This window comes from Colletotrichum higginsianum, chromosome 2, assembly GCF_001672515.1.
Source record: "Colletotrichum higginsianum IMI 349063 chromosome 2, whole genome shotgun sequence".
Lineage (NCBI taxonomy): Eukaryota > Fungi > Ascomycota > Sordariomycetes > Glomerellales > Glomerellaceae > Colletotrichum > Colletotrichum higginsianum.
The window spans coordinates 5370058-5397279 of NC_030955.1; the positions used below are offsets into that span (position 1 = coordinate 5370058).

Consider the following 27222-nt stretch of genomic DNA (forward strand, 5'->3'; position numbering starts at 1 on the left):
CAATATAAAAATGCAGCTGCACCAGACCAGCCACCACACCACCGCCGGAATGAGGATATTCGGCCTGCTTTGACCCGTGATGATTGGCTGGAGACGGCAGCCGGCCGGCTACCCCACACTTCTTCCCCGAGCCAATTTTCCCTCAAATGATACGACACCGGCCGTCTACCCCGGCTAATCGTGGGTTGTCTGGGGTTTAGACTACCTAGGGCCGCTCAGTTCCGTCGTGGTGTGGTTGGAAGAGGCGGCACATCGCTAGCTGCACAGCTGCACGAGACAAATATGGCACTCGATCGACAGCCCCATCAGACTTTTCTGCCTGTCTTGCCATAAAGTTCCAGTGGTCCTACCGATGGTGGCGGCGGCATCTCCTCCCCAAGGTCGAGCAGATAGCCAAGGACCCAGGCTAAACCAGACCGTCCCCGACTTGGACTGATCCGGACACCGGCATACCGGCTCGTCGTTCCAACATATCATGTGCCGCCAACATGGCTCAGAGACGTCCGGCCCCGGCCAGGGCGACCAGTCTTCACATCTGCACTACCAGTCCCCCGCGTCCGAGTGGGCTGAGGCCCTGCCAATCGGCAACGGGCGGCTGGGAGCCATGGTCTATGGTCGAACAGGGACCGAACTCGTCCAGCTGAACGAGGACTCGGTCTGGTACGGCGGCCCGCAGGATAGGACCCCAAAGGACGCCCTCCGCCACTTGCCGAAACTCCGTCAGCTCATCCGAGATGAAAAGCACGCCGAGGCCGAGTCTCTGGTCCGTGAGGCCTTCTTCGCGACGCCCGCGAGCATGCGGCACTATGAGCCGCTGGGCACTTGCACCATCGAGCTCGGCCATGCCGTCGAAGACGTGACGGGCTATCGCCGGCACCTGTGCCTCGACACAGCACAGACGACAGTAGAGTACCTCAGCCGAGGGGTCTCTTACCGTCGTGATGCCATAGCCAGCTTCCCAAACAACGTCTTGGCCTTTAGGGTGACGGCCTCCGAACCAACGCGGTTCGTGGTGCGACTCAACCGCGTCAGCGAAATTGAGTGGGAGACGAACGAGTTCCTCGACAGCATCGAAGCAGACGACGGACGGATCGTATTGAACGCGACACCTGGTGGTCGAAACAGTAACCGGCTCTCCATCGTCCTAGGAGTTTCTTGTCACGATGCTCAAGGCTCTGTGGAGGCTATCGGCAATTCCTTGGTGGTGAAGTCGTCGTCATGCACGATTGCCATTGGTGCCCAGACGACGTATCGAACACTCCATCCCGAGACGGTTGCCACCGAAGACGTAAGAAAGGCATTGGACCTCCCGTGGGACGACTTGATCAGACACCATCGGAGCGACTATCAGACCCTCTTCGGACGGACCGCCCTTCGCATGTGGCCAGACGCCAGCCACAATCCGACAGATATGCGGATCGAGAAAGGGCGTGATGCTGGTCTCGTGGCTTTGTACCATAATTATGGTAGATATCTACTTATATCGTCGAGCCGGCACGCTGAGAAGGCGCTGCCTGCGACGCTGCAGGGCATCTGGAATCCCTCTTTCGCGCCACCTTGGGGATCCAAGTATACCATCAACATCAACCTCCAGATGAACTACTGGCCAGCTGGGCCTTGCAACCTCGTCGAATGCGCCATCCCCGTTCTCGATCTGCTGGAGCGCATGGCCGAGAGGGGACGGAAGACGGCGCAGGCCATGTACGGGTGTAGAGGGTGGTGTGCGCACCACAACACAGACATTTGGGCAGATACGGACCCCCAAGATCGATGGATGCCTTCGACCATCTGGCCTCTCGGAGGAGTCTGGCTGTGTATTGACGTATTTGAGATGCTGCAGTATCACCACGACGATGGCCTTCATCGTCGAGCGGCGGCCGTCTTGGAAGGCTGCATCCTCTTCCTCCTCGACTTCCTGATCCCCTCGTCGTGCGGAAAGTACCTGGTCACGAATCCTTCGCTGTCTCCCGAGAACACGTTCATATCGAACTCGGGCAAGGCCGGCATTCTTTGCGAGGGATCCGCCATCGACACGACCATCATCCGTATCGCGTTCGAGAAGTTCCTCTGGAGCAATAGCATGCTAGGGACAAACGAACCATTGTGCAGCAAGGTGAGGGAAGCACTTGGCAAGCTGCCCGAACTGATGACCAACGCCCATGGATTGATCCAGGAATGGGGCCTAAAGAATTATGAGGAGCTGGAACCGGGCCACCGACACGTGTCCCACCTGTTCGGTCTCTACCCGGGGGAAAGCATCAGCCCGCGCAGGACGCCAGACCTTGCTGCCGCCGCCAAACGCGTCCTTGAGCGACGAGCGGCGCATGGCGGTGGCCATACGGGATGGAGTCGAGCGTGGCTACTGAACCTTCACGCCCGGTTGTTGGACGCCGATGGCTGCGGCCAACACATGGACATGTTGCTGGGCAGCTCGACGCTGGCGAACATGCTCGATAACCATCCGCCATTCCAAATCGACGGCAACTTTGGCGGATGCGCCGGTATCCTCGAGTGTTTGGTACAGTCCAGCGTATTGCCCAGTGCCTCGAAGCCCGCAGTGGTCGAGATACGACTGTTGCCATCGTGCCCCCTGAGCTGGTCTGAGGGCGAGCTCACACGTGGCTGCACCAAGGGCGGTTGGCTGGTCTCGTTCATATGGCGAGATGGCAGCATTGTCGAGCCAGTTTTGGTAGAGAGCCCTGCCACGAAGGATGCTGAGGCTCAAATTGTTTTCCCTAATGGTTCTCGGACTATTGTGTGTGGCGTCGCGCCCAAGTCAAAGCATCATATCGTAAGCCAAGGACAGCAGCGAGATTAGTCTTTGGGGTCATCTCGCAGCCGTGCTCGCGGCGGAACTTATGGACCCAGTGGACGCCAACATTGGTAGGAAAAATGATGGCGCCAGCTCATGTCGCCGGTATCATTTCTTCATGACACATTCCAGTGTGGCCCCGGTGACGAGGTGTTCCCCAAGAGAGTTGGCAAAACCCGGAAGCTGAAAGGAGGGCCTGGAGGATCCGAGGATCTTGGATACGAGAGCTCATATTGCTGAGTTTGCGTAAGCTCCAAGCTCCAAGCTCCAAGCTCCGAGTCTAGTGTAGAGAGCAATCCCACGCTGTCTGCCGCCCGTGAAAGATGAAAACGACCCATGGACCCCTAAATCCCCACATGTTATTTGGCGACGGAGATTTCAGTGCACGCAGTGGGCGGAGGGCGACCGCAGTGCGTGAATGGTCCGAGAGCGCGCGCACTATGACCGCCACTTCCGAGCGGTTGGCGTGAAACTTGGGGTTGTTGCCAAGGCTCTTGCGGCCAAGCGGCCGTGGTTATGACGGACGAGATCGGTCTCTGGACGACTGGATCAGGGCCTGCCGAGAGGTTGCGCCGGCTCTGATGCACGATTGGGTTGGGGCCCGTTGTTCGGAAGCGACATGAAGACGGAGGCGAGAGCCTGTAGTCTGCGACGCCTACGACGATCACGGGCCGGCCAGATATTGGTCCAGCGGAAGATGCGCAGAGCAGTCAAGCGGGCGTCCCTGCTTGATGAAGAGGATCTCCCGCGTGGCATCAATCAAGATGCCGTTAGTGTGTGAGTAGTGTACGGATGCTGGACTGACTATTGGAGCATGAGAGTGCCGACTTGTGGGTTGTCATGCGGCCGGGGATGATGGGTTGGGTTCATTCAGTTGGTTAGTGCTTTGGCGCCTGAAACATGGCATCTGATGTTTGCTTTTTCCCTCGCGGTTTTCTTCGACTTCGGATCTCGATTATCTCCAAAAGGCCCAACTCTTCTTCACATAACTACCATTACCGTTGCTTCGAAGTTCGATGAGCGCGGGCGCCAAGCCGTGAAGACAGACAGAAGGCGACAGAGAGAGGGCGCTGGACTGACTACAGCACCGACTGCAGACGGGACTTGAAGGACAAAGTGGGGGGGCGAGAAGGATCAGTGCATTGCATGAAGCGAAACTTGGGATGGCCCTGGTGAGGTGGTCGAGTCAGCCCGGGAGCAGCCCAGCTCGCAGCCGTCGTCCGAGGTTGGGATGGGTTGGGCCGGGTTGAGTTTGCAGCCATGGATGATCTGCAGCGCTGATGAGTCTGAGTACCATCGGTCATGAGCATGGTTTCATTACGTTGTGCGTCCCCAGGCAAGTGCGGATACTCTGTCAAAAATACGGATAGTCTATGCATCTTTAAAAATCGAGTGTGCGAAATATGCCACGCGGATGCAGCGAGAGAGGGGTTGGTATGACGAACGACCGAGTCGCATACTATGTAGTTAGCATCTGTATGGATATTCTGTCTGCATTCATACCTGTAGTTGGACTTGAGCCCCCCACTGTGGTTCTGACGCAAGATGGGATTAACCTGGTTCGGACAGTTTCGCTTCGCCCTTGACGTGTTGGCGCGCACACGAGAAACAAATCGAGGTGGTTGACTGAAGAAGCTTGTCTCTTTTCTTCTCCTGGCGTGGGTTGCGGGTGATTAGAGAGGTACGTACTCTGTACAGACACAGACTGACAGACCTGTGTGTGGAAAATGACGAAGGAGGGGCAGCAAGCAGGAAGTAAGGCAGTAAGCAAGAAGCAGTGGCCGCGGACAGCACACTGCAGAGCACAGCAGACCGTCGGGACGGGATAGAGGTACGTACCTGTATTCCTCGCCGCTTCCTGAAGACTGAGCACTACCTACAGGTACTACTGTGTATCCTTACCTAAGGTACACTCACTGAAGACAGCAACGACGCCAAAAAAAGACACAGGCCCCACCCAGCGACGCACTTTCCGCCAGTCTCAGTGGCCTCCTCCGATCTGCTAATCGCTGATTATGTAACGCCCTCCAGCCACCCGGCCGTTCTCGCTGTGTTGCCCGTGGTAGCAGGCTATCCCCGATCGGGCATGGCGGCACTGCCACGACAAGGGGCGACAGGGGGCAACCCGCAACAGCAACACCACCGCACGCCTGACCGACATCAACATTGCACCGGCCTTTCCCTTTCCTGCTTCCCGCTCCCGCTCCCAGCCATGCCCAGCAGTCCCAGTCCTTAGCCGGTGCCGTCCACAGTCCAGTCCAGTCAGTCCCTGAACTGTCCGCGACATCGAGCGTGCGATGCTCTTTCTCGCCGACATCTCGACGACGACGACGACGACTTCGACAAACGACAACCAGCGACCTTCGGCACGCATGCCCCGGTAGGTCAGGTAAGTTCCGGCCCAAACATCGACCACGACGACGACAACAACGACGATATCATCGACCACACACACGCTCTCGATCTCGACTCCGACAACAAACCACGCGACAAGCCGCATATCATTATATTCTCTTCGCCTCTGCCTTTTCTGAGTCCTCGTCCTTCCAAACGCTTTGCTGCGATACGCCCACCCAACCACCAAAAACATACAGGCTTTGGAGTCGGTGCGTGCCCTTCCTCATCTGCTGTTCCCCCCGATCGCGTCGGGCTTGGGTTCACCACGAAACTGACAACGGCTCGACAGCACGCCTTTCACGACTCTCACGAGCACCCACTATCATCCACCACTACAGGTTTCCTTTGTATCGCTTTCGACTACTTCTATTCGCGTCCGCTTTTTTAGCCCACCTCGTAACCCCCTTGCGACCGCGGCTTCGTCTCCCTTCATCATAGCCGCCGGCCGTCACATGCCACCCGACCAAACTTTGCGACAACGTCACATCAACCATATCAACAGCCATGGCGGAACCACCGTCGTCGCCCCCCAACGAGGCTTCCAGCCCCGAAGATCAACTGCGCTGGTACAAGTCACAGTACGCATCACTAGAGGAGGAACTGGCCGAGTTCCGGGAGTCTAGCAAGGAGCTGGAGCAAGAGCTGGAGAAGGACATCGACCAGGCCGAAAAGAGGGAGCGCAAACTCCAGGAAAAGGCCGAGAGCCTCAAGTTCGAGGCTGAGGAATGGAAGGTAAGATGGTCTTCTCTCTCTCTCTGCCGTAAAGTACACCGCCACATGTCCAGCGCTGACTCACGTTTTCCTGGCAGTCAAAATACAACCAAGCAAAGAAGGATGCGAACGCGGCCCAGAATACCCTCGAGAAGGAGATCACAACCCTGCGTGACACCAACAGGACTCTCCAGCTAAAGTTGCGCGATATCGAGGTCGCCAACGATGACTTTGAGCGGCAGGCTCGGAACACAAGCTCGTCCCTCGAGGACCTCGAATCCAAGTACAACAGCTCCATCGAACGCAACGTCATGTTGGAGGAAGAAATCAAGATCGGCGAGCAGGAGCGTGAGACTTTGCGCATCGAGGCCCAACGCCTGCGGGAGGAGCTCTCCGACCTCAAGATCGAAGCCGAGCTGCTCCAGGACAAGATCAAGAAGCAGGAGGCACGCCATCTGTCGGCCATTTCCACCGACCTCTCCATTCTCTCGTCCCCGACTTTCGATAAGACCATGGAAGCTTCTCCAGGCTCGACAGCCAGCTCGCCCATGGTGTCAACCCCGCCTGATGGGGAAGCACTCCCCGCCGCCAAAAAGTCACAAATCAGCGAGCCTCCATCCCCTCCCATGTCCGACGTCTCGGCATCCGTGCCCAAGAGAATCGTCTCGAGAACACCCCTCAAGACCCCGGCCCGGACGCCGGCATCGGCGACACGCAAGTCCCGTCTGCCCTCGACCGAGCACAGCATTACACCAAAGCCTCGGTCGTTCACGACATCCATCACCAGCAGCCGGCCGGCAGGAGGTCGTCCCTCGACGGGTCCGCCAACAAGACCGCCTGTCCCTCGCACCACCCCTCGTTCCGTCTCCACCCGCATGCCCGCCAACAATTCTCTCAACCACATCCGGTCCCTCACGGCCCAGATGCAGCGTTTGGAGGCGCGTGTCCAAAACGTTCGATCAAAGCTCCCTGCTCCCGTCACGACACCGCCCCGAGCTTCACCCCGTTCCTCGGTCCTTGGAGTCCACAGCGTGCCCTCGACGGTTACTATCCGTTCTCGCAAACGTCCGACGGGCTCCACCGCATCGCGCGACGACACGACGCCGTCCAACCCCAACTTCTCTGCCAGCACAAGATCCAGGCATGTGTCTCGTCTGAGCACGTCAGGCGTCAGCCGTCTGTCTTTTGGCCCGCTACCCAACCGGAATCCCGGGGCTAGTGTCGGCCACGAACAGGAGTCTGCAATCTCTCGGCCGAGCTCGCGGGCTAGTATCTCGTCGTATGCCAGGCCTCCGAGTCGCACGGAGATGGCGCCTCCCCGACCCATCAGCCGGGCTAGCATGTCTGGGTCCCGCACACCACTGGGTCGTCCCCGCAGCTCCCTCGGCGGCGCCCTCCACGCGCGCTCTGCTAGCATCAGCAGCCGCATCGACATCGAAGAAGGCGACGAAAGCGGCGAGTACAGAACGCCGAGCAGGAGGGGGACTTTTTCCCGCCTCGAGGCGGAAACCGCCGTAAGCGGTATCCCTGTGCCGACCAGCAGCATTCCAATGCCTAGCTCACGACGTCAGAGCGGAAGTAGTGTTTCCGGGAGGCGAAGTTCAATGGCCCTGAGGAGTTCCGTCATGGGCGTTCGGGACCTCGTCGAAGAGGAGACGTACTAAGGAGAAAGCTTGGACAACTTAGACACTCGCGGAGGCGGGAGCAAGAACATTGTTCAAACTTGGTTACGGCACAGACGAGGCACAATAGCTGCCAGCACAGCGAAGCCAGATGGCTTTATTCTCTCATTTTGTCATATTGAAAGGAGACAGAAAGTCTCCCAACAGTTTCTTTTGTACATTGTTTCTGCGATGATTGCGGGAAGGGCTGCAGGCGTGGGATAACTGCATCAGGGCGTTGGTATGGTTACAAGAGTCTGGACGGGGAAAGCATGGCGGTGCCTTGGTGGCTTCAATGCGCTTTTTTACCGCAGGATGAGGGGGGAAATACCTTTTACACCTGACGCACACACATATCATACACATACATACATAACTCCAAACTCCCGCTCTGTCGGTCGTTAGAAATCACACACCTTCTGATCCCGAAATTCACCGGATCTATAATGTTGTCCCGTCTTTTGTGTCTTGGGAGGCCCGAGTGAATGCAAGAAGAGGAGGTGGATTAATGGATGTGGGAATGTCTCGGATTCCGGCGTACCTCGTGGTTCGCTTTTGCTTGGTTCAAAATTCTTGTCGATACAACGATGAGGCCGTGATGGAAGCACGCGTAGGACGGAAGGGGGGTGTGGGAGAGTCGTCGGCCGTCTTAGTCTGTCCGCCGATTCGGCGCTGGTCGAGCGTGGTTTGGCTCCACCCACGCCGAAATGTCCGGCCCATGGTCCCGTACGGTCGGCCGAGACAGAGTCCCCCCAAACCGCAGGGAGGGGAGTGACAAGATGTCCACCTCACGACCAACGACTTGGTCCGCGTGCTGGGGATGAGTATCTCCGAGCTTCTGATGTCGTGAGACCCAACCCGCCGGTCCTCGGCGGTTAAAGGGGGTGTGTGTGTGTGTGCTCGTCGCGGGGCGTCGTTGGTCATCGGCCTCGCGTGTGTGGGGATGGATATGCCCGTGGGTGGCCGAGGAGGGGGGAGGTGCCGCGGCGTGGTCGAGTATTCTCCCCCAGAATGTGAATTATGGTTTTCTGTAAGCTTTTGAAGAAAAAAAATTTGAGTTTGCTTAAGTCTTTCATGTTGGCAAGCGGCCCAGTGGTTGTTGTTTGTTGGACGGGGGTTAAAGCAGCGGCGACGGGGAGTCTGGATTCGTTTTCGGGCATTTTGCCGCCATTTTTTAGACATGGTGATGTTAAAAACGATGAAAATCACAACGGCGCGCCGCGCTGCGAAAAACCAGGCGGAACTCACCCAGATCCCATTATATACCCATGAATAAGATATTCATTCGTTTGTTCCCTCAATTATCCACTTGCTGCTGCTCATAACCCGTCCAGTCTCGCCAAGGGGGGGGGGGGGGTTTAGTTATGTCGACGGGAGCGGGTACCGTCACGGCAAGGTCACGCACGATGGACTCAGCACACCAGTCGGAGAAGGCGACGTTGCCCACCCGTTTTAAAAGCTCCTCTTCAGCATTGAGTGATGTGAGAATAAGGTCACCCAGTCAGTTCGAGCAGACGGCACGTGGACGCCGCTAGGCGACGGCCGAGTATGCCGGACCCGCGAGACCCCTCTACACACCGCAAAGCCTCATTCGATTACGCCGGCCGGCCGGCCGGCCTTGACGAGAACGTACACCGGAGACGGACATGGAGAGTTCAGTACAACGTCCGGAATGCGCGCGGTCGTGGCCATCGTCCGTTCGACATTTACTCCCCAGCCACTGCGCCGCCGCTCATGGGAAGTCGACGTCGCCAGGGACCACCGCCTGCCGGGGGGTAGTATCATGAGGTTCCTCGGCTGCTGTAACTCTGCAAGAATCGCACGACGGACAGTACCTACGCCCAAGCCAATGAAGATTCGCTTGCAACAACCTGTCTTTAACAACCTGTCTTTCAACGGCTGAAGCTCATCCGGTGAGGCAGATGAACATGCAGTTAGTTTGGCAGACCTCGAAGATGCGTATTAGTGGATAAGAGCTGTAGAGTTCACGCACCACGAAATTCAGACACGGATTCGACATGAGACAACGTAATTCTATCCCGTCAGATGGCTACTGATACACCGGCGGTTTGTTCCAAAGATTTCGTTTCTGAAGGCTGACGACCACTACCTCGAAACAAACATGTTCCCACCAGTGGCAATCTGAACGCAAGTGAACGCAAGTGAACGCAAGTAAGTTATACATCCCTCGGTCACCGAGACTTCTGGACAACGCCTACAATATCGGACCAATTATGAGCAGCACCTGATTCTATGAGCATACTGAGACGCCGGCTGCCAGTGAACTCCCCGGTCGTCGCAATGATGCTTGGCGTGGTGCAGGAACCAGATCCGCATAACCGGTCCTACACGTCTTGTTTCATATCGGTCCCTCTGTCGAGTCACGAATCGGTCTACGCATGGAAGTGATGTCTAGCGTCCCGGGAATACGGTACGAACGTCTCATGGTGGGTGACCACCGAAAGACATCCCAGCTTTTCAGTCGTTGACATCCGGCAGGACGCAGACAACCTGAACGTGGGAACTAGGAAACGGACACTCATCCGAGTTTCGGCCCTGAACCGGCCCAAGATAACATGTTGCCCTCACTGGTGTCATGAGCGACAAGCCAGGAGGGCCAGACCAAGACTGGCTGGCGAGCATTGTAGTACAGCTAGCTGCGGTCTCAGACCAACGGCTGACCGCCCGCGGCAACGCACGTACCTGTGAGGTCAGTTCGGACGGGAGGACTAAGACCGGCGTTCAGGGCCGCTCAAGACACAATGCAGCCAGCAGTCTTGCTGCAGGCACAGTCCCATGCGGCTTGTTAGCAGGGATGTGGAGAGTAACGACTGATGTGAATCAAGCGGCGAGCGCGGGGGCCAAGTCGTATTTGTAGTCAGCGGTGGGGATGGTGTATATTCGCCTTCTTGGGGAACACAACGCCATGGACCTGACGCTCCGTTAGTTCTGCTGGCTCAAGGCGGTTTCTCGTAAAGGACCGCCTCACCTAAGTTGGATTCGGTTCATCCGGGTCACAAAATGTAGGCGAAGGTGAGCACCTAACTATTATTAGAGGTGCAGAAAAACAGTCCGTCCGCCTCAAGCAGGAGAGAGGGCAGCAGTAAAAGGTCCCCAGGCGAGATGTCGCCCCTCCGGACGGACGATGGATGATGGATTCGGGTGGGCGCGTCAGGTTGGGCGCAGCACATCTCCAGCTTTGACAGGATCGGATCTGCTCGCCCCGTCTCTAGCGCGTGTAAGTGTATCTGTAGGGAGCTAGTGTAGCATCATCCGCCATCAGTACGCGGCGCCGAGGACGGGACGACCTGGAGGGGCCGGTGCCCGGTGATTACCTCGTTCTGGGGCGGTTCAATGTATGTAGTATGTACACTTCCGGGGATCTGATGGAACAAGGAAGAGGGAATGGTGGGAATGGGCGAACGGAAGTCCGCGCCAAATCGTCAAGCCATGATGGTTGCGTTGCTATGAATATGGATGTGGGAAGTCAGAACTGGAGACTGGGACCTCGGCGCAATAAAAGCATGGGAAGCGAAGTTTGGGGCTCGAAACGGCGGCGGTGATGAGACGGGTGAAGCTACAGCAGCTGGCTGGTCTGTATCCGTAAGCATCACGGCACAGGGTAGTTGAACAGGGTTGAGGAGGATGAAGTCGTCGAGCAGGTAACACCCCCCAGTGTCTCCATTATCTTTACGGATGCCAGCCCCAAGTCCCTAATGACCTTTAACTTGAGCACACGAGTGACTGCTGAGGCAACTGAGGACAATTCAAGTCGATACGATGTCGATATCTGTGTCGTCGTCGTCGCCGTCGTCGTCGTCGTCTCTGCGTTGCCTGTGTTGGCCGCATTGGCTGCAAGGGTGTGTGTGCGTGGCTGCTGCATGGGTGCAGAGCCTGAGAGTAGCGCGGGCACGGGCTCCACAATAGGACGGACAAGATGTTGGGGATCTGCGGGTGGAGATGTTCTCTTTTGGTCTGGCGCTGGTTGGCGATTTTTTTCTGAGGTGCTCTTTTGCTTCGCTGAGTGGGGGACCTGCTTGTTTTCATCCTTCTGTCATTGGTGCGTGATGTACCCCTGGCATTTCTGGAAGGCAGGCCCAGTGAAGGGGAGAACCCCCCAAACAGTGACCGTGTCCCAAATTCCCAATTGTTGGGGGAATCGTCATTTGCCGCGACGTGGATCTCAAGGCCCAAAGGCTTGCTTTGGTGGCACATTGGGGGAGGCTTGGTATCCGTACATGTGTATCCGTAGCAAAAGATGACAGCCTGGCAGTTCCATCCGGCCCCCTTATCGGCCTGGCGGACGCGGTCTCATGAGTTGATGCTTGGCTTGGCGGGAAAAGTTGAATGATGAATCTTCTCCCAAGACATTCATTGGGCTTGGGTGGAGATGGAATGCGTGGTGCAAGACTGAAAGAGACTTTGGCGTGGTGCGAACTTCCGTCTGGTTTTGTTCCTATCTGAGACACGAGAGGTTTGTTTGGTAGACAAGAACGTTTGACGACTTCATGCCAGCCCAGCCCAGCCCAGCCCAGGTGGTGAGTTGAGACGTTGGCTCGCTGCCATGTTGCCGGCCCTTGGACTTCGCTCATCGTTCAGCATTCCTCATCCTGGCGAGGCGGGACCTGAGGCGCCTGAAGGGACGGGTATCGATACATAGGTACACGTGGACTGTAGCGGAAGTTGATGGACGTCCCCGGACGGAGAATCGGCGAGGCTAGGCGGTTTAGAGGCGCCTAAGCGAGACGACGGTTAGTTGTTGAGGCTTGCACCCCTGACGACATCTGGCTGACCGCCTGCGGAATCAGGTTCGCGCCAGAGGGGCGCGCTGGGGATTCTGGATGGGACTTCATGGAGCCCTGTGATGGAACTTGTAGGGGGGTTGCCTGTGCCGGTGTCGAGTGCCGGGCAACAGAGATCTTGGGGCCGATGGACCATGGCAGATGCGATACCAACGCCAATGTGAACGGGGGGGGGGGGGGGGGGGGGGGCGCACAAGGGATGCGCATTGTCATCTCGGGTTTCTCCTGGACTGGAGTGGACTGGACTGGATCGGGGTTCCACGTCGGGGGTCTGGGTGTAATTATACAGCGGTGACGATCGGTGTCCAACGGTCGGCGGTGCGGTGCATTGCGGTGCGGCGTCAGTGTGTGAGTGCCTAGGAAATGTAAGTAATCTTCTCGAGTGGGTGCTTTTTGGGCAGCAGCTTCGGACGTGTGTTGGAGATGCCGTCGGGGTTCGGTGGTGGCAACGTTGGCTGACCCGATCCTCCTTTAGCGGGGACACTCGACAAGGACGAGGCACGGCGTCTAATTGGAGTTGGATATATTTGTGTGCCGGCTATGGTGTCTATCAACTAGCGGCATTATCGCATGGGAGGCCAGTATCGCGTGAATTGTTGAAGGACGGTGGTGACGACCGTGACGAGGGAGGAACTGCGATGCTGAATTCTCGAGGTGCAAGGCCGGCAGCGCGTTGACGCGCAAAAGGAGCTTTGACTACATACCTACCTATCTATCGATAACGATAACGTCCCGAGGGCTGCAGCTGCAAGTTGGAACAAGCGGAAACAGGGGAAGGAAGGGCACAGGAGAAGGGGAAAAAAGAAGGGGGGACGGAAACAAGAACGAAAGCTGTAATTGGACAAAACGTCACCTTGCTGGCCCGAATCAGAAGAAAATTCCAGCGGCGGCAGAAACCAGGGTACGTACTGTGTTCACGTTACCTACCTGCTGTAATTTGTATCCGTTGGTACCTGACGCCCCGCCGCGGTACTTGTTCCGACGCAGGTATATTTCCCGGCCGGGCTTGGTAGGTTAAGAAGGAAGAGTGAAGCAATACAGGCAGAAACCCAACCTTGAAGAGTGAGAGGGACTGTTATCGATTCCCAGCAGCATGACGTTGGTTCCCCCACGACGACTATTTCCTCCTTCTTGCAGGTGTCGTTGCTCGTTGAATGGTGCAGTGGCAGAATGGGGAAAACACCCAACCCAGCCAGGGCTCTCTGCCCAGCAATGCACCAACCGGCCGGTGGGTGGAACGCGATCGAATCGGGACTGGGCTGGACCTGAGCGAACCGAAACACGACGTAAGGGAGGCAGCACCGGAAGCTCGTTGAAGCTAGGCGCTGGGCAATCATTCAAGACCGAAGGCTGAGCGGCTGGGCTAAAAGTCTGGGAGAGACATGGACAAGGACTGTTGCAGCCCGCTGGCCCGCCGGTCGCCCACCCTTGGGCACAGCTTTCCCCAACACCCCGGCCATTGGTTGAGGGAGGGATGGAGGGAGGGAGGGGACGGACGGATGGATTGAGGACGGGAAGCAAGAGATGGAGAGCGCAACAATGCGTTGCCAGAGCCGTGTGTGTGTGCGCGGGTGCGCGGGTGCGTGCGTGTGTTTTTACGGAGTATCAGTATGCGCGAGAGAGTCGGAGGAGGAGGAGGAGGAGGAGGAGGAGGAGGAGGAGAGAGAGGGAGTGGGGGGAATAAGGTAAACCCCCCGGCTTGTTTGAGGAACGGAGTGTGAGTTGAGCGTAAGCTATGGACTGGACGTGGGAAAAGGATACACACAGACTACCTAGACGAAGCCGATGCCTCGGCCACACGACACATTCATCCCGAGCTGTGGTCCGTCTGGTCTCAGAAAAAAAAAAGAAGGGCACAAAAAAAGGGAAGGGGAATGCGCGTGCTGAACGCTGAACGGCGACTTTTGGCGGAGGGTGATCGATCTCGTGTACCTTGGGCTGCCGATGGTGATGGTCCGTCCTCCGCCGGCGCAAAGAGAGGTGGGCGGGTACTCGGGGGTACATAACCTCAAGCTCCGGTGCAAGTACCTGTTGCGTGTCTCGGATGTACCTCTCGGCCGGGAAACAGCTACCATCAACATCAACATCGACAATGACATTGACATCGACACCTTCCTGCCAAAGCCGCCGCCGCCGCAGCCACCGCCGCTGCTGTTCCGGGAGTTGCTGTTGCTGCTTCTGCTCCTGCCCTCTCGATGGTGGTTCAGTGTCTAGGAAGGAACGTAGTGGACAAGCGGCGTTACAGCTTCTGTTCCGCTCCTGCTCGTGCCGGTTGCTATGGCCCAGTTGCTCCATCTCACCAATGCTTGTTCCTGCTCTTGCTCCTGCTCATGCTTGATGCCGGTGCTTTCGGTCCTTCCCATCGTGACACGAGAACTATATACATATACAGTCAGCGTCTCCTGCTCCTTGCTCACCCGTCCGAGTTGTTCTGTCGTGTCCTGTCCCGTCCCGTCCCAGCACCCTTCCTCCCTCCTTCTTTTGTCTCTATATCTTCGTCGCGGCGGGTTCTCGCCGTTGTTCATTGTTCGGGCCTCGACATAATATCTCTCTCCCTCCCTCCTACGTACGGCTGGCTATTTGGAAGAAAGAAAGACGAGACAGACGTCGAAACCGACAACAGCCTCCCCGGCCGGCGGCAGTGTCGAAGGAAATCTAATCAACCCCCCATTTCTCAATTCAATCAAAGTAGGCACTTCTTTTACACCTCTCAACCAGATTTGCCTGGTTCTCTCACACTCTCTCCCTCACTCTCGTTCGGTCTCTCACATCCGCGCCCCAAGTACCTCCAAGGTAGCATAAACACCACCCACACCCACCACCACCACCGCCGACTCCCTGTCGCGGACCCCGGTTTTATTTTGTCGATATACCTCCATCTCCAGGAAAAGGTACATGGCGTCGTGACATTCCCATCATCCCCCCCTCGCCGCTCCAACAATCTAATCCCAGCTCCCAAAAAAAGTCACTCGACTCCCAAATTCCACACCTCACTCACTCACTCACTCTGTTGTCATTGCATAGTACCTCAACCCCGGAACTCCCGTTCACTCCTTGTACCTACCGACCTGTCTCCAGTTCGCAGCCCACAGCACAGTCCACCTTTTTCTTAGGTGCAGCGGCCCTTTCCTCTCTTCGCATCCCCAATCCCCAATCCCAATCCCAATCCCAATCCCAATCCCAATCCCAATCCTCACCCTCCCCCAATGGTCCCTGGACTACAATAACACCTCCCCAGCTCCCTCTTCCTCATTGCAACTTCCTCCTCTCCTTCGACCTCTTCTCCCACTCTCTCTCTCCCCTCCCTTCCGTTCTCCCTTTTCTGATACACTCTATAGACCTTCTGTCCCTAGCCCCAAGACAGAAGAAGAAGGAAACACTTGTCTCACCAAGCTTCCTATTCCTAAACCAGGTACGTTGCCGCTTTGCCTGCAATCTCTCTGTCATCCACACACTCGCAACTCTCCGGCACATCGCCCTCGCTGCCCGCCTCTCCCTGGCACTGAACACTGGTCCCCGCGCCTATCGCCGCCCCCTGGCATTCCACACCCCCAATCTCACTGTCTCCCCTCCCGCCCGCCCCTCCTAGTGTTACTTCTGCCTTGCGGTTTCCCCCAACAAGAAACTTTTCTCAAAAAGTTGCTAACATGTCCGTCGTTTCCCCGACTTTCTAGAGATCCGAACAACTCTCTGTCCTTCACCTCCGACGATCCAATTGCTCTGTCTATACCCCTAAACTGTTCCTTTGCCGCAGAGCCAGATTTCTACAACTAATCTCCCGACTCGAATCTTCCCCCTTCGAGCCCAAAAAAGTCACCGTATCTCCCTCAACCCACGTCATACTTCGCCCGAATCAAAGCTCCACGAGCTCCCCCTGATTCATGACGGCCACCCTCTGAGATACCCGCGAATCCCCCCAAACAAATTAACGCAATCATGACCGAAATCACAGCAGCCAACGGCACCGGCCGGACTGTGCCTCAAGTTAATGGCAATGCCTCCTACGCCGAGAAGCACCAAATTGCCGACCACTTCATTGGTGGCAACAAGCTGAGCAACGCCCCGGCCTCCAAGGTCAAGGATTTTGTTGCCCAGCAAGATGGTCACACCGTCATCACCAACGTGCGTTGACCCCCCCGCTTTGCCCCGACGCCTGTGCCGGTAGGTACGTCATTTGTACTGACGGAGACGTTGTATAGGTCCTGATCGCCAACAACGGTATCGCGGCCGTCAAGGAGATCCGTTCGGTGCGGAAATGGGCGTACGAGACGTTCGGCGACGAGAAGGCCATCCAGTTCACCGTCATGGCCACCCCCGAGGATCTGGCAGCCAACGCCGACTACATTCGCATGGCCGACCACTACGTCGAAGTCCCCGGCGGCACCAACAACCACAACTACGCCAACGTCGAACTGATCGTGGACATTGCTGAGCGTATGAACGTTCACGCTGTGTGGGCCGGATGGTGAGTGCTTTTCTTCGATACAACTGCCCGCTTGTGGCCGGTGCTGACAGCGATTCTGCAGGGGTCACGCTTCGGAAAACCCCAAGCTTCCCGAGTCTCTCGCTGCCTCCCCCAAGAAGATTGTCTTCATCGGACCCCCGGGATCCGCCATGCGATCTCTTGGCGACAAGATTTCGTCCACAATCGTTGCACAGCACGCCGAGGTGCCCTGCATTCCCTGGTCCGGAACTGGTGTCAACGCCGTCGAAATTGACAGCAATGGCATCGTCACCGTTGCCGACGACACCTATATCAAGGGTTGCGTCACCTCGTGGCAGGAGGGTCTGGAGAAGGCCAAGGCCATTGGCTTCCCTGTCATGATCAAGGCATCAGAGGGTGGTGGTGGCAAGGGTATCCGCAAGGCCCTTTCCGAGGAGGGCTTCGAGCAGCTCTACAAGGCCGCCGCTGGCGAGATTCCCGGTTCCCCCATCTTCATCATGAAGTTGGCCGGCAACGCGAGACATCTGGAAGTGCAGCTGCTCGCTGATCAGTACGGCAACAACATCTCCCTCTTTGGCAGAGATTGTTCCGTCCAGCGTCGTCACCAGAAGATTATCGAGGAGGCCCCCGTCACTATCGCCAAGGACATCACCTTCAAGGCCATGGAGGACGCTGCCGTCCGTCTCGGAAGGCTCGTCGGTTACGTCTCGGCAGGCACGGTCGAGTACCTGTACTCCCACGCCGACGACAAGTTCTACTTCCTTGAGTTGAACCCCCGTCTCCAAGTCGAGCATCCTACCACGGAAATGGTCAGCGGTGTCAACTTGCCCGCCGCCCAACTCCAGATTGCCATGGGTATCCCCCTGCACAGAATCCGCGACATTCGTCTGCTGTACGGCGTCGACCCCAGGACATCCACTGAGATCGACTTTGAGTTCAAGCAGGAGGGCAGCGAGAAGACGCAGCGCCGCCCGAGACCCAAGGGTCACACCACGGCCTGCAGAATTACCTCCGAGGACCCCGGTGAAGGTTTCAAGCCCTCCAACGGTGTCATGCACGACCTGAACTTCAGGAGTAGTTCCAACGTCTGGGGTTACTTCTCCGTCAGTACCGCTTCGAGTATTCACAGCTTCTCCGACTCCCAATTTGGTCACATTTTCGCCTACGGCGAGAACCGTGCTGCCTCTCGCAAGCACATGGTTGTTGCCTTGAAGGAGCTGAGCATTCGTGGTGACTTCCGCACGACGGTCGAGTACCTCATCAAGCTTTTGGAGACGGAGGCTTTCGAGGACAACACCATCACTACCGGCTGGCTCGACGAACTCATCACCAAGAAGCTGACTGCTGAGCGTCCGGACCCCATGCTGGCCGTCGTCTGCGGTGCCGTCACCAAGGCTCACCTTGCCAGCGAGGCTTGCATGACCGAGTACCGTACCAGCTTGGAGAAGGGTCAAGTCCCCTCCAAGGACATCCTCAAGACTGTCTTCGCCATTGACTTCATCTACGAGGGCTTCCGCTACAAGTTCACTGCCACCCGTGCCAGCACTGACAGCTATCACCTCTTCATCAACGGATCCAAGTGCTCGGTCGGCGTTCGTGTCCTCAGTGACGGTGGTCTGCTGATCCTCTTGGACGGCCGCTCCCACAGCGTCTACTGGAAGGAGGAGGTTGGCGCGACTCGACTGTCCGTCGACGGCAAGACCTGCTTGCTCGAGCAGGAGAATGATCCTACCCAGCTGCGCACTCCGTCTCCCGGTAAGCTCGTCAAGTACCTGGTCGAGAACGGCGAGCACGTCAAGGCTGGACAGCCCTTCGCCGAGGTCGAGGTCATGAAGATGTACATGCCTCTCATCGCCGCGGAGGACGGTTTCGTCCAGCTCATCAAGCAGCCGGGAGCCACTCTCGAGGCTGGTGATATTCTCGGAATCCTCGCTCTGGATGATCCTAGTCGCGTCAAGCAGGCCCAGCCCTTCGTTGGCCAGCTCCCCGTTTACGGCGAGCCCGTTGCCGTCGGTACCAAGCCCGCTCAGCGATTCGATCTTCTGCACAACACCCTGAAGAACATTCTGCTCGGCTACGACAACTCGGTCATTATGGCTGCTACTCTGAAGCAGTTGGTCGAGGTCCTTCGCAACCCCGAGTTGCCCTACAGCCAGTGGAATGCTCAGTTTGCCGCTCTGCACAGCCGTATGCCCCAGAAGTTGGACAGCCAGTTCTCTCAGATCGTCGACCGTGCCAAGACCCGCCACGCCGATTTCCCTGCGAAGCCTCTGCACAAGGCTTTCCACAGGTTCCTCGAGGAGAACGTCGCCGCTGGCGATGCCGACATGCTCAAGACCACCCTCGCGCCTTTGACCGACGTCCTCAACGCTTATTCCGAGGGCCAGAAGGCGCACGAGCTGAACATCGTCAAGGAACTGCTGGCCTCGTACATTGAGATAGAGCGCCTCTTCACTGGTTACGGAACCCAGGAAGACAGCGTCATCCTCAAGCTGCGTGACCAGAACAAGGACGACATCCGCAAGGTTGTCCAGACTGTTCTGTCCCACAGCCGTGTCGGTGCCAAGAGTTCGCTCATCCTCGCCATTCTTGAGGAGTACCGCCCCAACAAGCCCAACGTTGGAAACGTTGCCAAGTACCTTCGCCCGGCTTTGCAGGAGTTGACCGAGCTCCAGTCCTCCCGCACCACTTCCAAGGTCTCCCTCAAGGCCCGCGAGATCATGATCCAGTGCTCTCTGCCTTCCTTGGAGGAGCGCACTGCTCAGATGGAGCACATTCTTCGCTCTTCCGTCGTAGAGTCACGCTACGGTGAGGCTTCTTGGGACCACCGCGAGCCTAGCCTCGAGGTCATCAAGGAGGTCGTCGACTCCAAGTACACCGTCTTCGACGTCCTGACCCTTTTCTTTGCCCACGAGGACCCCTACGTTTCTGTTGCTGCCCTCGAGGTCTACGTCCGTCGTGCCTACCGTGCCTACATCCTGAAGCAGATCGAGTACCACTCTGACGAGAGCGATACGCCTCTTTTCGTTACCTGGGACTTCGCTCTGCGCAAGATTGGCCAGAGCGAGTACGGCCTGCCTTTGCAGTCTGCGGCTCCTTCTTCTCCCGCCACGCCCAGCGCGAGCGGCGGCTCGTTTGACTTCAAGCGCATTCACTCCATCAGCGACATGTCCTACCTCAACCACAAGTGGGACTCGGAGCCCAACCGCAAGGGTGTGATCGTGCCCGTCAAGTACCTCGACGATGCCGAGGACCTGCTCGGCAAGGCCCTCGAGACCCTCGCTCTCTCGGACAAGGCGAGAAAGCGCAGCACCCCCGGTCTTATCCCCGACTTGAGCGGCAAGCGCAAGCCCACCACGGCCAAGGTTGACTCTGATGAGCTCTCTGCTGTCATCAATGTCGCCGTCCGCGACGCCGAGAGCAAGAGTGATCAGGAGATTCTCTCTCGCATTGTCCCCATCGTTGAGCAGTTCAAGGAGGATCTCCTGAACCGCAACGTCCGTCGCATCACCTTCATCTGTGGCCGCAACGACGGTGCCTACCCTGGATACTACACGTTCCGTGGCCCCGAGTACGTCGAGGATGACAGCATTCGTCACAGCGAGCCCGCTCTTGCCTTCCAGCTCGAGCTCGGCAGACTGGCCAAGTTCCACATCAAGCCCGTCTTCACCGAGAACAAGAACATCCACGTTTACGAGGGTATCGGCAAGGCCGTCGACGGCGACAAGCGCTACTTTACCCGTGCCGTCATTCGTCCCGGTCGTCTCCGTGATGAGATCCCCACCGCCGAGTACCTGATCTCCGAGGCTGACCGTGTCATCAACGACATCTTTGACGCCCTCGAAATCATTGGCAACAACAACTCGGATTTGAACCAGGTCTTTATCAACTTCACCCCTGTGTTCCAGCTGCACCCACAGGAGGTCGAGAGCAGTCTGCAGGGCTTCCTCGACCGCTTCGGAGCCCGTGCTTGGCGCCTGCGTGTTGCCCAGGTCGAGATCCGCATCATCTGCACCGACCCCCAGACTGGCGTCCCCTACCCCCTGCGTGTCATCATCACCAACACCTCTGGATACGTTGTTGACGTCGACATCTACGCCGAGCGCAAGTCCGAGAAGGGCGAGTGGGTTTTCAACAGCATCGGTGGTACCAAGGAGAAGGGCCCTATGCATTTGCTGCCGGTCTCGACCCCTTACCCGACCAAGAACCCTCTGCAGCCCAAGCGTTACAAGGCTCATCTGATGGGTACCCAGTACGTGTACGACTTCCCCGAGCTGTTCCGCCAGGCCATCCAGAACAGCTGGACCCAGTCTGTCAAGAAGCACGGCGCCGTCGGCGGACAGCAGCCCAAGTCGGGCGAGTGCGTCACCTACACCGAGCTCGTCTTGGACGACAAGGACACCCTCCAGGAGGTCAACCGCGAGCCCGGTACCAACACCTGCGGTATGGTCGGTTGGATCTTCCACGCCAAGACCCCCGAGTACCCCAAGGGTCGCAAGTTCATTGTCGTTGCCAACGATATCACGTACATGATTGGTAGCTTCGGCCCCAAGGAGGACAACTACTTTTACAAGTGCACCGAGCTTGCCCGCAAGCTTGGCATCCCTCGCATCTACCTGTCTGCCAACTCCGGTGCTCGTCTGGGTGTCGCCAACGAGCTCATGCCCCACTTCAAGGTCGCGTGGAACGACGCCAGCAAGCAGGACAACGGCTTCAAGTACCTCTACCTCGACGACGAGGCCCAGAAGCGCTTCTCCAAGGATGTCATCACTGAGGTCATATCCGAGGATGGCGAGAAGCGCCACAAGATCGTTACTATTATCGGCGCTGAGGACGGTCTTGGTGTCGAGTGCTTGAGGGGCTCCGGTCTCATTGCCGGTGCCACCAGCAAGGCCTACAACGATATTTTCACCATCACCCTGGTGACTTGCCGTTCCGTTGGTATCGGTGCCTACCTTGTTCGTCTCGGCCAGCGTGCCGTCCAGATCGAGGGCCAGCCCATCATCCTCACTGGTGCCCCTGCGCTGAACAACGTTCTTGGCCGTGAGATCTACACCTCCAACTTGCAGCTTGGTGGTACTCAGATCATGTACCGCAACGGTGTCTCCCACATGACTGGTACCGACGACTTTGATGGTGTCTCCAAGATTGTCGAGTGGATGTCCTTTATCCCCGAGAAGCGCGGCAGCCCCATCCCCGTCAGCCCCAGCACGGATGTCTGGGACCGCGACGTCGTCTACACCCCTCCCCAGAAGCAGCCTTACGACGTCCGATGGATGATTGGTGGTCGCCCCACGGAGGAGGGTGACTTCGAGCCCGGTCTGTTCGACAAGGACTCCTTCGTCGAGACCCTCGGCGGCTGGGCTCGCACCGTTGTTGTTGGCCGTGCTCGTCTCGGTGGCATCCCCATGGGTGTCATCGCGGTCGAGACCCGCTCGGTCGAGAACATCACCCCTGCCGATCCCGCCAACCCCGATTCTATCGAGCAGGTGACGAACGAGGCCGGTGGTGTGTGGTACCCCAACTCGGCCTTCAAGACTGCCCAGGCCATCAACGACTTCAACAACGGTGAGCAGCTGCCTCTCATGATCCTCGCCAACTGGAGAGGTTTCTCTGGTGGTCAGCGCGACATGTACAACGAGGTTTTGAAGTACGGTTCCTACATCGTCGACGCCCTCGTCAAGTTCGAGCAGCCCATCTTTGTCTACATTCCTCCCTTCGGTGAGCTTCGTGGCGGTTCTTGGGTCGTCGTCGACCCCACCATTAACCCCGAGGCCATGGAGATGTACGCCGATGTCGATGCTCGCGGTGGTGTGCTCGAGCCCGAGGGCATTATCGGTATCAAGTACCGCAAGGACAAGCAGCTCGAGACCATGGCTCGCCTGGACCCCGTCTACGCCTCTCTTAAGAAGCAGATGGCAACCGATCTTCCGAAGGAGCAAGCCGACGAGCTCAAGAAGAAGATGACGATCCGCGAGAAGCAGCTCCTGCCTGTCTACTCGCAGATCGCCATTCAATTCGCCGACCTTCACGACCGCTCCGGCCGCATGAAGGCCAAGGGTGTCATTCGCGACCAGCTCGAGTGGGTCAACTCTCGCCGCTTCTTCTACTGGCGTCTTCGCCGTCGTCTCAACGAGGAGTATCTCCTCCGCCGCATGTCCTCGACTGTCCTTACGTCCACCTCGGGCTCTGACATCAAGGCGCCCGAGGCCCGCAAGCGCAACCTCCAGTTCCTCGAGAGCTGGTCGGGCGTCGTCAACTTCAACACTGCTGACCGCGAGGTGTCTGAGTGGTACGAGGCCAACCGCAAGTCTATCACGGACAGGATCGAGTCCGTCAAGGCCGACAACCTGGCTACTGAGTTGAGCTCAGTCCTGAGAACCAACAAGAACGCCGCCATGCGCGGTGTTCGCGACGTCATCCGCACGATGCCGCCTGAGGAGCGCGACCAGATCCTCAAGTATCTGCGCGATTAGATGACACAACGTGGGGAGAGTCGATTGGCGTAACAACATGGGGGTGTACGGGTGTCATTGGTATATTTGTTTAGACGGTGTGAGTTTCTGGGATGATTATGACTATGTACGAGCATTCTTCTGCAAGTGTGTTATGATAGATTTCAATGTTGGGAGAAGAAGTCCCTGTAATGAACCTTTTGCATGCGAACGTCCGGTTTCTCCCGTAATGGTTTGATGTGACCTGAACCATTGGTGTGAACAGAATGAATCACTCCTCAGCATGCCCGTGTGTTACTGGATCACTCTTTCAACGTCACGTCGCGTCATGTCACGTTTATGCATTGTGAGTTCTAAGGACCAGTGTTCCATGGTATTTGTTTAGGAAGTGAGGTAGTAGAAACTGGGGGTTATCAGAGGTTCCAATCGCCACCGCCTTGTGTCGGCGCATCCAACGCCAGCTCGTGAACAAACAGGGAGGTAAGTCAAACAAGCCACGAAATGCAAGCTGTGCTATGTTACAGTCGATCAGGACTGAGTGAGTCCCCATGAGACCACTTCTTAGTCTCATGCGCACATTCCTTTCCCTTTGGCCAGCTGTCTAGGGGCGCGTTGTCGTCAAACTATCGCCATGAGAGAAGGTGGAGTATATACCAAAAGACGACGCGATGTCTTGAGAAAGAAGATATAACGAAGAAAGAAAGAAATTTGTACGGCCCTCGCCCGTCCAAGACGATGAGGCGGCGGGGGTGCGCCGCCGCATGGTGAAGCCTGGAGAAACCGGTCAAGACTTTTGTGTTCTCATGACATTCTCAAGTTCCCACACAGAAGAATTTCGGCGTGGTTGGTCCGCTACCCCAACAACGCGCTGTAGAGTCCATCGTCCCGATAATGATTCTGGATCGAGTCCCAGTCTTCCACGGGTGCTAGGTTCCAGTCGTCAGTGCCGCCAGAGGGTGTGTTGTCGGGCACTGGCTGTTGACTGGATACGGCTGGATTCCCAAAGTCGAAGCCGCTGCTCTCGCTTGGCTGATTCATACCGAAAACACCCGAGGCGTTGTTGGTCGGTTGGTTGAAGTAGGGTTGAGTAGTCGCTTGAACAGGAACACGTGGCACAGTTCGTTGAGTCGAAGACGCCGCATGGTAATATCCCGGTATCGAAGTGGGAGTTGCAGTACGTACAAGAGGTGTGGAAACAACCCCGTTACTTTGACCATTAGCAGGCGACTGGGCCGATCTGGACGGTCCATTCTGCATCGACACTCTCATACGCTTGACTGGGCGCTCGTTTCCTGAGGTGTACCCAGCGAGGCCCGGCTGGTGCGTCGCCGTAGAATGACTTCTTTGCTGGTCCATGGTAGTCCGCATAGAAAAGTATGGGATATCTCCCCGGGACATACCGTCATCGGAAGCCTCGGGATACGACCTCTTGATGCCGTTGGAGTTCGGCATGGGCATAGCGCCTGTCTGGGGCGATGGATTCATGTTCATATTCTGTTGCTGCGGGTAGCCTTGACCGATTTGCGAAAATTGAGAGCCCGCAGAGGCCCACGGGTTGGACCAAGGGTCGGAGGACGTGGCAGACACATGCTGTCCCCCGGCGTGGTATGCATCGAAGCCAACTAGGCCGCCGCCGTGACCTTGGGGATAGTTGGTGTATCTTTGATTGAGGAGGGCTCTCTGGAAAGGCGAGTAGTTGTTGGGAATGCCCTGCTGCGAGTTGGTGCCAGGGAGGACGTTCTGATCCTGGTACATCAAGTTCCTATTGTTTCTTGTCCCGTTGGTCATCGTGCCGCTGTTCATTGTCCCGTGATCACTGCCGTATGAGGGAGGCATCGGTTGGTAGTGATCGCGATGCAATCCATAGACTTGGGCCTCGAGACTCTTCGCAAAAGCAGCAACCTCTGGCGACATCCCGTTTATGCCGGCCATAGCAGACTGGGGCGTTCTTGCAGGCGGTGCCGGTTGAGATTGCAAAGGCGTAACGGTGGCGCTGAGTTTGGGGGTTTGGTGGCTGTGCTGGACGTGTTGTACCGAGGGACTGCGACTGCTTCGAGAAGGCAATACGGCATTGGGGTTCAACAGCTTTTCCATGATGGCTCGGTGCCCAGGATTCATGGCCTGTCGGGCTCTGGCGGATGAAGTTGATGGCTGCGAGTTTACGACCGGCATGGTCAACACCTGCTGGTTGTGCGCCGGTCTCATTCCAGCCGGCGCTCTCAGTCCGCCATTCACAGGCGTAGCATACGATCCAGTCCCTCTCTGCTCTATTGAGCTCGGCGTTACGGGACCTCCGAGTTGTGGGACGGTGCAATGGGCATGTGCTTGCTGGAAGATGTTGGATGGCGAGCCATAAATCGAAGTTGGATGACCGGGCTCGGAGAGATGCGGCGACGGCTTTGGTGTTCCAGCCAGTTTGGAGGGTTCTGGTGTGGCCCTCGTGCTGATGATGCCTTGCCGGATTCCTTGGGAAGGCAAAGGCGAAGGTGTGGCATGGACGGGCTTTTGGACGACACCGCGCGACGTCGCGGACTGCGGCAGACCAGCACCAGCTTGCCGCCGCTGAGAGCTGCTCTGTTGGGTCGCCCTCTCCTCGGGGCAGATGGAGTGGCCATTTCCAGTGCGGCTCACACTCTCAGGAACAGTAGCAGCATGCATACTCGACGTCGTGGTCTGTGGTCGTGACGCGACTGAGGAGGGGGATGTTAGCATTTGTATCGAGCACACTAACGAAGAGACTTCCACCTTACTTGAGGTGTCACCGGTGGTGGAACTGGAGGCTTGAGCCTTGAGACTCTCAGAGTCGCCAAGCGCGTCAACTTTCTTGTCTGCTTGAGCACGCGCAGCCTCGAGGGCGGTCGCAAATTTGACGGCATCTTTCAGGCGGTCGGCAAAGACTTGCGACTCGGGGGACAACGGACGATCGGGATGCCAAACCAGGGCAGGATCAAGGTATTTGCACTTGAGGTTGTCGCAGTATTGGAGATGGGGCCTCAAGGGCGGGTTTTCGAGCTTGAGGTCGACGCAGGAGTTGGTGGCGGCGTCGTATTTTTCGCACGTCTGGATATGGAGTCCCGGGCGAATTTCCCTGCACCCAATGCACCAAAACTGCACGGATTGACACATGGCGAAGCCTGCTGAGTGTAACAGAAGTTGGATCGTAGCCGTCGGAGCGTCTGGTAGTGGTGGTGGTGGTGGTGGTGGTGGTGGTGGCGGTGATAGTGGACAATTGGAGGACGAGTTGACGGCCGAGTTAAGATGTTGGATTCGTGAGACGCCTTGGATATTAAACGTAGTAGGAAGTTGATTCGGCGCAGCCGAAAGGAACCGTCTGGGGAAGAAGTGCAATGGAACGAGTCGAGGTTGAGCGAAAGCCTGTCGAAGGGGGAGAGGAAGTTTGGCGGAGGAGGGAAGCGAAGTGGAAAGTAAGAGGAGGAGGACGAAGAAAAAGAGCAAGATGACGAAGGAAAAGAAGAAGAAGAGGAGGATGAGGAGGAGGACGACAGCGAAAAAGACGAATGGGACGAAGAAGAGGTTGGTTGAGAAGAATGAAAAGAGGAAAGAAAAAGGGGAGGGAAGAAAAAAAAGAAACCGAGAGAGCGAAAGAGACGACCGGAGACGACAGGAGTTGTTCAGGAAGGCACGACGGCTTCAGTTCTGCCTTCCCGGAGGATGAATAAATTTGGTACTGCCTTTGGATGAATAAGAAGGGGGGGGGGGGTGAGATTCAGTGAATAGGTGGTGTGTCTTCTCGTCTCTGTTGTGAACAGGTACGATGAGGTGTAAGTGAATCCGGTGAGGAGGGAAGAGTCCATCCACTGCGTAGTTTCAATCTCAGTCTCAGGCTCACAAGACAAAATCCTCCTTTGCCAGTGCTGACTGAGTTGTCCTGTTTTCTACACTATTCCGTTCCCCGATTCTCTGCCGCAAGGAATGTATC

General features: G+C 57.1%; 6 protein-coding genes across 6 annotated transcripts; 4 read left to right on the forward strand and 2 right to left on the reverse strand.

Annotated features, from left to right (window-relative positions):
* Positions 1-475: 475 nt before the first annotated feature.
* Positions 476-2818, forward strand: CH63R_03334 (Alpha-L-fucosidase; the record flags this gene model as incomplete). Its single annotated transcript, XM_018298309.1, has 1 exon — positions 476-2818. The coding sequence occupies one exon, from the start codon at positions 476-478 to the stop codon at positions 2816-2818; it is 2343 nt and encodes a 780-aa protein (XP_018163125.1).
* Positions 2819-5713: 2895 nt separating this feature from the next.
* On the forward strand, positions 5714-7584 carry CH63R_03335 (Nuclear distribution protein; the record flags this gene model as incomplete). Its single annotated transcript, XM_018298310.1, has 2 exons — positions 5714-5941; positions 6019-7584. 2 exons carry the CDS (start codon positions 5714-5716, stop codon positions 7582-7584), a joined length of 1794 nt encoding a protein of 597 aa, XP_018163126.1.
* Positions 7585-13095: 5511 nt separating this feature from the next.
* Positions 13096-13720, reverse strand: CH63R_03336 (uncharacterized protein; the record flags this gene model as incomplete). Its single annotated transcript, XM_018298311.1, has 2 exons — positions 13096-13240; positions 13311-13720. 2 exons carry the CDS (start codon positions 13718-13720, stop codon positions 13096-13098), a joined length of 555 nt encoding a protein of 184 aa, XP_018163127.1.
* A 613-nt stretch (positions 13721-14333) lies between these two features.
* Positions 14334-14597, forward strand: CH63R_03337 (uncharacterized protein; the record flags this gene model as incomplete). The annotated part of the gene is made up of 1 exon (XM_018298312.1): positions 14334-14597. The coding sequence occupies one exon, from the start codon at positions 14334-14336 to the stop codon at positions 14595-14597; it is 264 nt and encodes an 87-aa protein (XP_018163128.1).
* Positions 14598-16319: 1722 nt separating this feature from the next.
* Positions 16320-23303, forward strand: CH63R_03338 (acetyl-CoA carboxylase; the record flags this gene model as incomplete). Its single annotated transcript, XM_018298313.1, has 3 exons — positions 16320-16505; positions 16583-16848; positions 16910-23303. The coding sequence occupies 3 exons, from the start codon at positions 16320-16322 to the stop codon at positions 23301-23303; spliced, it is 6846 nt and encodes a 2281-aa protein (XP_018163129.1).
* Positions 23304-24498: 1195 nt separating this feature from the next.
* Positions 24499-26408, reverse strand: CH63R_03339 (uncharacterized protein; the record flags this gene model as incomplete). Its single annotated transcript, XM_018298314.1, has 3 exons — positions 24499-24629; positions 24683-25972; positions 26033-26408. 3 exons carry the CDS (start codon positions 26406-26408, stop codon positions 24499-24501), a joined length of 1797 nt encoding a protein of 598 aa, XP_018163130.1.
* Between the last annotated feature and the right edge of the window lie 814 nt (positions 26409-27222).